This window comes from Corvus cornix, chromosome 7 (genome assembly GCF_000738735.6).
Source record: "Corvus cornix cornix isolate S_Up_H32 chromosome 7, ASM73873v5, whole genome shotgun sequence".
Lineage (NCBI taxonomy): Eukaryota > Metazoa > Chordata > Aves > Passeriformes > Corvidae > Corvus > Corvus cornix.
The window spans coordinates 16,161,816-16,172,366 of NC_046337.1; the positions used below are offsets into that span (position 1 = coordinate 16,161,816).

Consider the following 10,551-nt stretch of genomic DNA (forward strand, 5'->3'; position numbering starts at 1 on the left):
CAGAGCAACATCCCTTCTGCTCCAGGCAACAAGCTGTGCAGGAACAGGGGCAGCAGAGGGCTGGGGAGACATGGGGATGATGGGAGGATGGGGAGGCAGAGGAAAGCCCTTCACCTGGCCCCTCAACAGTGATAGGGCCAAATAGGAATGTGGCCAGTGCAATCCCTCTCCACCAGGATGACAAAGGCTGCCCTGGCCGCAGCCGCCTCCGCACGGCAGGAACAACTGAGTCACCCTGGGCAGCAGGGAGGTCCCGAGGCACGCACTGCAGCGTCAGCCCAGACACACAGGATTCCCTTCCCACCCCTTCCTCCCCAACAAGCGGATGCAGCAGTTGGGTACAAAATGTCTTCAGCCTTTACTAATATAGATATTAAAAAAAAAAAAAGAAAACAGCATGACAATCATTTCCGAGTAAAAAACAACGCTACAAAAGTCCCCATGTGACCCAGGCTGAGATGATGAGGAATGCTCCACTGGCTCCCAGCCGAGCCCAGCTCGGGGCACCACGTCCCCACACTGTGAGGCCAGGGTCTGGCTCCGTGCAGGGGGTCCCAGCCCTGCAAGCCAGAGTGGGAGGAGACAAGTTTTGGTCCAAGGGCGGCCTGCCAGGACAGGGAGGAGGCAGCGGGAAGGACAGCCCCTGACCTCTGCACAGACATTTCCAAGCAGGCCAGCCCCATGCCAGGATGCTGCGCAGCATGGCCCCCCAGGCCACAAAGTCACTTTCTGGCAGCACAGTGCCACTGGGACCCCTACCACCCCCTCCAAGAGTAATGCCAGCCCAGCACTCTGTCCCACAGCTTGGCCCGGCCAGCCAGACCCCCAGCCTACTCTCCTAAGTCTCCACACCTCAGGGGCCAGTACCAAAATCACCAGCACATGCACAGTACCAGCCAGTGCTGCCATGGGTGGCAGAGGGCATGGGGGGCACAAGGAGGTGTGAGGACAACATGCTGGGGAAAATGAGTATGGGAGGAGGAAAAGGGGGTGAAACAGGAGATGGTGGGGCACAGGCCCAGAGTGGAGACTGGGATGGCGTATAAAAATGCCAGGGTGCACATATCGATGAGTTTATAAAAACGTACAAAAATAAGATATTCCCTTTTTGAAAATTAAGTAGGAATGAACCCCATGGCCCCCGACCCCTCTGCTGTCCACCGGGACAGGGCTGCCCAGACCACCTTGCTGGGCAGGCGTGTGGCATCCTTTACCCTGTGCTCCTGGCAGGACACCTATCCCACGGTGGCGGTGGCAGCCACTCCGGCAGACACCACTGTTGTCCCTCGTGGCACTCACAGCCCTGTGGGGAGCAAGAAGCAGGTTAGCACCCACCCCAGGGGGAATGGCATCCTCCCTCCAGGGGACCCTTGGGGCAACCCCCCATGCCTCCACCCCAGTGGGCCGGATCCATCCCCCTTCCTGGCTCACCCGTGGTCCTGTCGCAGGCGGCGGTCCCCTTCTCATGGGCGAGGTTGAGGCGGTTCTGCTCGGCGGCGATGCCATTGGCCTCGGGACTGCTGCTGCGGGCAGGACTGGGGGGCCGCAGCGGGGGCTGCAGGTGGAAGGCCACCTCCAGGTGCTCCTGGGCCAGGCGCAGGTGCTCACGCAGCCGGTCCAGCTCATGCACCGGGGGAGCTCCAGCCAGGGCGAAGCGCCCCTGGGCCAGGCTCTCCCGGTAGTCCAGCTTGCCGTTGCTCATTGGGGCTTGTGGCAGCTCCTTCTTCAGCGAGTGATAGGTGGGGGGGGCGCTGGGGGCTTTCTTAGGGTATTGTGGTGCAGGGCTGTCGCCAGTTGGGAGTGGCGGGCCATCAGACTGGCTCAGGGCATCACGGATGCGCCCCACACCAAGGTGCAAGAGCTCGCAGAGGTTGAGGAAGAGGCAGAGCCCGCTGACGGCATACATGATGAGGAGGAAGATGGTCTTCTCAGTGGGGCGGGAGACAAAGCAGTCGACAGTGTGCGGGCAGGGGCTGCGGCTGCAGACGTAGGAGGGGCTCACCTCAAAGCGGTACAGCAGGTACTGCCCGAAGAGGAAAACCATCTCCAGCACTGAGCGGCACAGCAAGTGCAGGACGTAGGCACGCATCAGCCCGTCCTGCTTGATGCGGCGCCGGCCATCATGCTTCTCTCCACCCTCTGGGCTCTTCTCCTTCTCCACCTCGATCTCCTCAAAGATCATGGGGTCTTCTTCGTTATCATCTTCTGCCTCCTCGTAGTCTCGCCCGGCTCCCCGGCGCACCACCGGCATGCGCACCCGCCGGGCTGGTGGTGCCCGGCGCCGCGAGGACTCCGGCATGCGAGCGATGCGGTGCATGGCAAAGCCCAGGTAGAGCACCGATGGCGTTGCCACCATGATGATCTGGAAGATCCAGAAGCGGACGTGGGACAGGGGCGCGAAGGCGTCGTAGCAGACGTTCTCACAGCCCGGCTGCTGCGTGTTGCACACAAACTTGCTCTGCTCGTCGTAGTAGATGGACTCGCCCCCCACGGCCGTCAGCACGATGCGGAAGACAATGAGGACAGTGAGCCAGATCTTGCCCACGAAGGTCGAGTGGTTGTTGATCTCCTCCAGGAGCCGTGTCAGGAAACTCCAGCTCATCCTGACCAGGCAGTTGATTCAAACCCTGCAGGGAAGGGGCAGGCAAACAGGCACTGAGCAAAGCCACATGCACCTCACCAGGACCCTGGAGTCCACCAGCTGCTAACCCAGCTCTGTCCCACTCTCTCTTCCTGCACCAATGTCCCTTCCCTTACCCACAGATCCACAAACACAGCCCTACTCAGGAAGCTGCTTCCCCTAAACTTCATCCCCTGCCCAGCACCACCTCCCTGTGCTCCCATCTGCATCCTGCTCCTGCCCTGCTGCCAGCCGGGTGGGTGGAGGGGACACGGGCAAAGGCTGGGACATCCTGGTTGCCTGCAGGGACAAATCTAGGGGAAGAGTGAGCACAGTCACAACCAGAGCAAACACGTCAGTTTAGGGCAGCACCAGCTGGGGACTGTGAGGGGACAGGCAGGAGGAGAACCGCTTCGTTCTCCCCTAGTGCCACAGCACAGTGCCTACCTGGCACTGGGCAGGTGCCCAACCAGCGTCACACCCTGTGAAAGCACCCACACCCACACCCTCCCACGGGGGTCCACAGGCTGCTGGAGGAAGGCAACACATGGCAGCCCCACTGGCCCACTGCAGCTGCCAGCCCTGAGCCCTGGCTGAGGGGGGCAGGTTCCCTGAGCAGCATCCCCCACCATGTGCTCATCAGCCAGGTCCTCTTCACTCCACAGAGCTCTCCCCCGAGGGCCAGCAGAGATGCAGCATCACTGCCTGACCAAACCTCAGTGCTGTGCACTCTCTCCTGCAGGACCCCAGCCTCCAAAGCCCACAGGGTTCACAACGCAGACACCAGCTTCCCCATGACGATTTGGGTTGTGCAAGACTGCTCACTGCTCGGCATCCCTCCTCATCCCCACACAACGGGGCCAGTGTTCACAACACCCTGCAGCTCCACAGCAAGGGCTGGCGGGGAAACAGAGCAGAAGGCAGGACAGAGATAGCAAGGGGCAGTGTGGGGCAGCCAAGGAATTGCACAAAGCCCTGGCAAAACAGCTGACACCAGAGACTGGGGAGGAAATTACAAGGACCATGTCACATTTCCCGGCCAAAGAAGACGCAAGAGGAGACACCCACTGCCACCCCTGGTTTCAGCAGCTTGTGCATGAGATGATGCAAGCCAGGGCAGCAGGTGGCAGGGATGGCCCAGGGAGAGTGGAGGGTACATGTCCACACAGAGGCCCCAGCGTCCCCTGCCAGCCCCATCCCATCACTTCTGGCCAGGGCATGTCCCTGCAGATATGACTGATGCGGCACTCATTCCACTATTGTCCAGAATAAGAAGCTCTTTCACGCTAAGCTCAGCCAGCCTCCTGACCAACCTCACCTAAGCAGAAAGGGTCCCTCCAGCACAAACATCCATGCTGGGGACACGCTCTTGCTCCTCCTGTGGTCATATGCCCCACAAGGTTTCACTGCTTCCCTGTCTCCCAGGTGTGAGCCCCTCTCCCCCACCACCTCCCTGGAAGGTGGATGCTTTGTGTCTGCCTTTACCCCCTAGTCTCTAGCAGCACACCGTCTTGGCACCAGGGTGAAGAACAACCTGAGGGGACCAGGCAGGAGGACAGTTCCAGGAGGTAGCAAACCCAAGGAAAGCGAAAACATATGGTGGCCATTGAAGTGTGGCATGGGAATGGCTGGCAGCGTGGGATGGCAGCAGCAGTGGGCATGGCCAGGACAGCACAGAGCTATCTGCACTCTGTCCCCCACCCAGGTGGGGGAGCCCAGTTTTCGAAGCGGCACAGGCACCCAGGGCCTCCCGGCCACGCTGGGAGTCAGGACTAGCACCTCATACCTTGGCTGGGCCCTACACCTACCCCTCAGCTCTACCGACCCCAGTCCCCCCATGTGGGGCTCCCAGTCCCCTCTGCCCCCGCCTGCCCTGTCTGAGACCCCCGGTTTCCCCTACCCAGGGGCACAGCAGCAGGCATCCCAGCCCGGGGCTCACCGGCCCCTGCCCATCCGGGGACCGCTGTCCCACTGACCCCTGCCACCCTGGGGACCCAGCCCTCCACCCCAGCCTACCCAGGGTCCCCGGTCCTACCGACTCCAGCGCCCCGAGGGCCTCCAGCCCAGCTGCCCTCGCCTGTCCGAGACCCCCAGACCCGAGATCCCTCCCGCCCGCGGCCCCAGGCCACGGCTGGGGCTCCCGCCGCCGGGGTACCGTCGCCTGCCCACCTGCGTCCCCCTGCCCCACCGCCCCGCTTCCTCCCTCAGCCCCCCGCTCCCCGGCCCCACTCACGGCACACCGGGACGAGCGGCTCCCGCCGGCACGGCGGACAAAGCGGCGGGGCGGCGCGCCGCCGCCTCCCGCCGAACAAAGGGGCCCGGGGCCGCCCCGCCCCGCCCCGCTCCCGCCCGCCCGCCGGTGCGCACCGACCGCCCCGCTCCGCATCTCCGCCCCGCGAGTCCCGCTCGGCACCGGGCAGCGGCCGTGCCACGCGGCGCGGAACTGCGGCCCCGTCCCGCCCCGCTCCGGCCCGTCCTGCGCCCGTCGGGCGGTGCCACCCTCGGTCCTCCCCGCTCGCGGCTTGGGAGGCCGCGCAGAGCTGCGGGCAGGGGCCGGCGCCGGCCAAAACTCGCCCAGAGGCGACTCCCGCCCCAGCAGCTCCATGCAGCCCCCGCTGACGGGCCCTCTCTGTCCGCCCCGAGCCCCGCGCAGCCGTTGGCTCCTGGGCGGCCGCTCCCGGGAAGCGGAGCGAACGGAGGCTCCCTGCCCGCCCTAGGGGGACGCTCCGAACCGCGGGTGTGGCTCAGCCCGCGCGCTGTTCAGGGGTGAGTCCGGCCGCAGGGTTAGCAGAGGGAGCCCCCGCTCCGGCCATGAGGGTCTCCCGCACAATAACTTCCTGTTCCTTACGGCGTTCTTCCCCTCCCAGTGGAGAGCGAGAATGGGAGAAAGGAGAGATCTCGTGGCACAGAGGAGAGGTGGCCCCACACATGGTGGGAACGCAGAGCAAGACGTACCTGTTTGGTGGTTATGTGCCTCAAGCCTTTTGAAGCCCGTGCCGCTTCTCGTGTCCTAGGCTACGTTCCTGCAGCAGGACCGGGCTGAGCATGCAGCACCTCCAGATGTGCCTTTAGAGTCACCACTGCACTGCCAAGGCCAGCATAATGGCAGCAGTGGCTTTGAGTCACCACCCTGGCCCCGTGCCCTGTCCTTTCACCCAGGGACCCTGGCCACTCACTTTGCACCGCTAAAATTGGCTGTGTGAGAATTTTGTTGGGGCTGAGTCTCCACACTGGGCCAACCACACCCATGATGTCCTGGGCCCCGTTGTGTGGGGATGAGGAGGGATGCCGAGCAGTGAGCAGTCTTGCACAACCCAAATCGTCATGGGGAAGCTGGTGTCTTCATAAGCGCACGAAACACTGCTTCTCCTTACTGAAACACGTGCTCCTTCTGCAGGAAGGTTTCTATGAACTGGCATGCAGGTGCAGCACCGGGGCTGGCTGGGAGGGCTGAGGCCATGAGGCTGGGGCAAGGAGAGGTATGGGGAGTGTGGCCATCACATCCAGTGTGGGGTTTTGGTTATTCTGCAGCAGCCGTGCAGCTTCCCTAAATCAGCAATGCCACCATGGCGTTATACCAGCACCCTGGGCACAGGCTTGGTGCTCTTACATGGAAGGGCAGCTGGAGCCCCCCATACCAGCGTTCTGTATCCTGACAGAGATGCAAGTGTGTGTGCAACAGGCTGGGGAAAAGGGCCCTGCTTTAGGCTCTTTTGCTCACTCCTTCCTTCGCCCCCACTCATGGATGGGTCAGTCCCAGGTGACACCTTAAGCCCTATGGAGGGAGAGCTGCAGCAAATTAAGGGGAATTTGACCAGCACATGAAGAAATAGTTCCCATTGAATCCTGTTCTCATGCGTGCAACTGTGGCATTAACATTTCTGTAAGGGAAAAGTGCGTTCCAGATCTAGCACAGACACTCTGGTCACAATCTCCATCCCAGGCCAGGAGAAACAGGAAGAGGTGGATGCAAGGAGACGGTAAGCTGAGCACAGAAACTCAAGCTTTTGGAAGAATGTAGGCAAGCTTTCAGGTCCAGAAATGAAACCCAGAGCTGCAGGGAGGTGACACCTGCAGTGCAGCATGGAGAGGTGGAAACGGGGCAGGGGGCTGCCAGCATGAGTACAGCATTCCAGCATGCTGGAGAGGTCAAGCAGCACATGTTCAACCTCCTGCTCTTGCCTGGCAGTTAAAGTGCCTTGTGGCTTTCCCCACAGTAACCACTTGTTTTCAAGTGTTTCCAGCCTGGAAAGCTCGCCTCCAGCCTGGCTTCAACCCCAGACAGCCAAGCAGTTTGCCAGGGGTAAGGGACCGATGTGACCCTTTGACTCTGGTGCTCAGCGCATTAAGAACAAGCCCCTATTTCACCAGCCTCACATTAAACTGGGGAGTGTGACCTCTGAGGCACCGCAAACTGAAGCTGTTGTAGCCGGAATGAAGCTGCTTCTTGGGCTGGGGTCAGGCACCACTGCTGCAGCATTTTTGCACAGCACAGCTCAGCCCACGCCTGGGCTGCAGGGCAGGGATTGCCTTGGGGGCCAGGCCCAGGGGCTGGTGTCACACACCCCATGGACAGGCATTAGTGTGCTTGTCAGCATTTTTGGAAGGATGTGTGTCTGAGCCCTCCAGTTTCCCCTGATGTTGCCCTGAGTGTTTCTGGAATCTACCCTTTTCTTAAGCTTGCAAAACCCAAATGCCTGCAGAGGTATCACCCTTTCAGCCTGGGGCAGAAGGAAAACCCACACCATCTGGGAACAGAAAACAATGGACAAAGAGTGTTGCCCACCCTCATCCCTTTCCACATCAGCTGAGGCTGACAGAGCATAGTGGGCAGGAAGGATGTACAGACCAGCGGTCTTGTGGGGTCTGGCTCAAAGATCAGCTTTGCAGAGGAAACAGGGGCACTGTCACCAACTGCAAAAGCCAGGATCAGCCCCAAAACACTGAGTCGTGGGGCAGAGCCATGGAAGGGCAGCTGCACAGCCCAGCAAGAGCAAGGGGAGCTGGTAAAAAAAGGAGATAGTGGCTGAGGGGGAGTGTAAGCAGAGGGATAAGAAGAACATCCACTTCTGGGACAAGCACTGCAGCTCAGGAGGGACATGGCAAGAGCTTGTGCAAGCAAGTGCTCCTCCCTCCCTGCTCACGCAGAGTGCTGCAACAGAGGCACCCTCTGAGACTCCACTGCCAGACCCTGCCTTGGCTACCAGAGGGTGCAGGGAGGGTGCAGGGCCCAGTCTGGCTCTCGATAGCAGCCTCGTTTTCTGCTCTGATCAATACAGCAGGATGGGCTGGGCCCTGCTAGGACTGCCTCTGCTTCCAGAGACAATGGTAGTAGGGCAGACAGTGGGGCTGGACACCCTGGCTGGTGCCTGGCAGTGGGGTGAGGAAGCAAGGTCCACCCTCTCCAAGCAGGGCCGAGCAGGCAGCACTGCAGGTAGGCAGCACTGCAGGTAAGCAACACGCATCCCTGGCAGCAAACACGCTCTTCCCAGATTAAACAACTTGTCTGGCTGGCACTGGAACAGACAGACAGCTCTATTAGGGACTGTTTGTCCTGATACAGGACAGCTCCGTGACTAGCTCAATAACCTTCTTCTGATAACAGGCAGAGGCACACTCCGTCGCAAGAGCACCAAGGGCAATGACCATGCCCTCCAACACAGGCTGAGAGAAGGCTGAGATGGCCTTAAAATAAAGTCTCCTTCTCTTTTATTCCCCCACTTGATTATGCAGCACAGTGTGGGGAGTGGGGGGTATATGGCCCAGCCCCTGCTCACCTCTCTCATGCTGTGGTGTCCTGCACAGTTCCTGGGTGCTGACTTCTGCCAGCACCACGTACAGCACTTGAGCACAGCCTGAATTGGCTGCTCTTCCCCTGCCAGCCAAACTGGAGGGCAGCCCACAGGGAAAGGCTTTACACAGGCCCCAGACACTGCTCTGTATGCTGGGTAAGGATCATTGGCACCTTGGAGGGATGAAGCTGGCCAGACAGGTCTATGACCCATGAGGAACATGTGCCCTTTGCTGCTACACCTCAGGTCCCCTGGAGATGAGGCCAGCAGGGATATTCTGCTACAAGTAAATGACCAGTCACTCCAGTCACTAGGCTTTGCTAGTTTGACACAGTGCAAGGGGGCTGACAGCTAACCCACAAGCTATGTATGCTCAAGGCAGTACTGCTTTAGAGGGCAGAAAGATGCAGCAGGAAGCACTGAAATAGCCAAACCCATGGCAGAAGGCATAATTTTCATTGATAACAGCAGAGTAAAGCAGGGCTGGTATGTGCCTGTGGAAGAGTGGTGGTAGCTTCAGGCTCATGGCAATGGCCTGCCTGAGCCCACGGCTGCCTGCAGCCTGTCTCCAGAGCCCTGTGGCCACCCCAGCCTGGGAATCCTTTCAGCTACATACAACTTGAGACTGCTTCAGGCAAGCACAGGCAGGGAAACAGAGATTCAAACCAGCCTTGCTCTGTGCTAGCAGCTGAGTGCTGGAGCCAAGTGCACCCATAAAAGGAGAGAGGAAGAAGAGGCAAAATCCAGATTGTTTAAGAGCACATCTGGGGGACTGCATAATCAAAACTGAGACAGGCAGAAGATAATCTGCAGCTGGTTCAGTATGTATTCCACTTTCCTGCAAACCCCAGCTCTCCTACACAGCCAGCAATGGGATGCCTGCAGTGCTGGATGGTGGAGTGTGTCAGGGGAGCCCTTGCACACACCCAGATGATGCAAGGAGACCAGTTAATGTAATCACTGCACCAGGTGCAAAAGGCCCTGCAGCAAAGCATTTGTGATCATGGAGTCACCACAAAGGGGTTAATCTGTAATAACCAGGACAAAATGCTAAGCGAAAACAAAGCAAGTGTTTCATGAAGACGCAGGAGACAGGTTGCAGCAGTGCACATGAGCTTCCCCGTCAGCACAGCAGCCAAAGGAATGCAGAAAAGCAGGGAGCTGTTAATGGGACCAAGAGGCTAGTGCTGAGCTGGGAGCACAGACCAGCAGAGACATGGCAAAGAGGATAAGCAAATGAGTAGTCACTTCTGAAATTAAAAGCGCAAAGAGCTTGAGAAGAGCTGTGGACAGGCACACAAGCAAAACCTTTGGTTCCAGCAGTCCACACTTTGTCAGGCCCCTCAACACATACCCAGATACTGGAGTGGCAAAGGTGCAGCTTGGCTAGGATCAGAAAAGCAAGTTCCAGGGATGAGTTTTCTCAGGGGATCAGCTTGAGCAGAAGAGACATCAACAATCTGGTCCAGTCACTCCAAATTTGACTCTTTCCTTTGTGAAAAATGCAGCTATAGAAGGTGAAGACAGAACTTACACAAGCTCCTTAAATGGCAAGATGAAGACAAAAAACCCTACTTGTGTTTACTGGCTCAGCTCTCTGAGAGTTCTTCCCCCAGACAAAGCTGAGGACTGAGCTCACTCCCACTTAAGATCTGAGATCCCCAAAGGAACAGTGAGCAGCAGCCATATGCTGATTGAGGAAGAGGGGAGAAAGTGGGATGCATTGTGACATCTGCCTCCAGACAGTATAGATCTTGTCAATCAAGTCTACAGAAGGCTAGATAAAAATATCAGCCACTGTGGGCCTTCAGAGACTCAACTGCCTCTGGAAGTCACAGGAGAACGTCCAATAGTACAGTGACCCCAAGAAAGAGTGGCCTTCAGACACAGGATGGAAACTGAACTTCCCGCTCTCCTAAGGCTATCCCGATGGCACAGATGGGTTTGAGCAGGAAGGGAAACTTTATTGCATCTGTTCAGGGAAGCAGCAGGATGCAGTGGGACCAAGTCCCTGCTGTTTTCTTGATGACAGAAACTGAAGCCACAGGCACCAACTTTGGGCATGTGGAAAGTTTGAATGTCGTAGAGACTGCTGTGAAGAGCTCCCATATTCTATATCCAAAGAAAACAGGCATCAGG

The 10,551-nt window shown here is 58.8% G+C and overlaps 1 protein-coding gene across 3 annotated transcripts; it reads right to left on the reverse strand.

The window, feature by feature from the left end:
• Positions 1-334: 334 nt before the first annotated feature.
• Positions 335-5,665, reverse strand: LOC104694182 (gap junction gamma-1 protein-like). Of its 3 annotated transcripts, none has more exons than XM_039555464.1 (3): positions 5,576-5,665; positions 1,432-2,627; positions 335-1,303 (listed from the first exon to the last, which is right to left on the reverse strand). In XM_039555464.1, the coding sequence occupies exons 2-3, from the start codon at positions 2,600-2,602 to the stop codon at positions 1,296-1,298; spliced, it is 1,179 nt and encodes a 392-aa protein (XP_039411398.1). In that variant the 5' UTR covers positions 2,603-2,627; positions 5,576-5,665; the 3' UTR covers positions 335-1,295. The 3 variants fall into 3 exon arrangements, with proteins under 3 accessions (XP_039411398.1, XP_039411397.1, XP_039411396.1); XM_039555463.1 differs by lacking the exon at positions 5,576-5,665 and adding an exon at positions 4,988-5,458; XM_039555462.1 differs by lacking the exon at positions 5,576-5,665 and adding an exon at positions 4,854-4,937.
• Between the last annotated feature and the right edge of the window lie 4,886 nt (positions 5,666-10,551).

What these genes read in the sequence shown, in the direction of transcription:
- LOC104694182 (XM_039555464.1), bottom strand. Translation starts at nt 2,602, where the DNA reads ATGAGCTGGAGTTTCCTGACACGGCTCCTGGAGGAGATCAACAACCAC.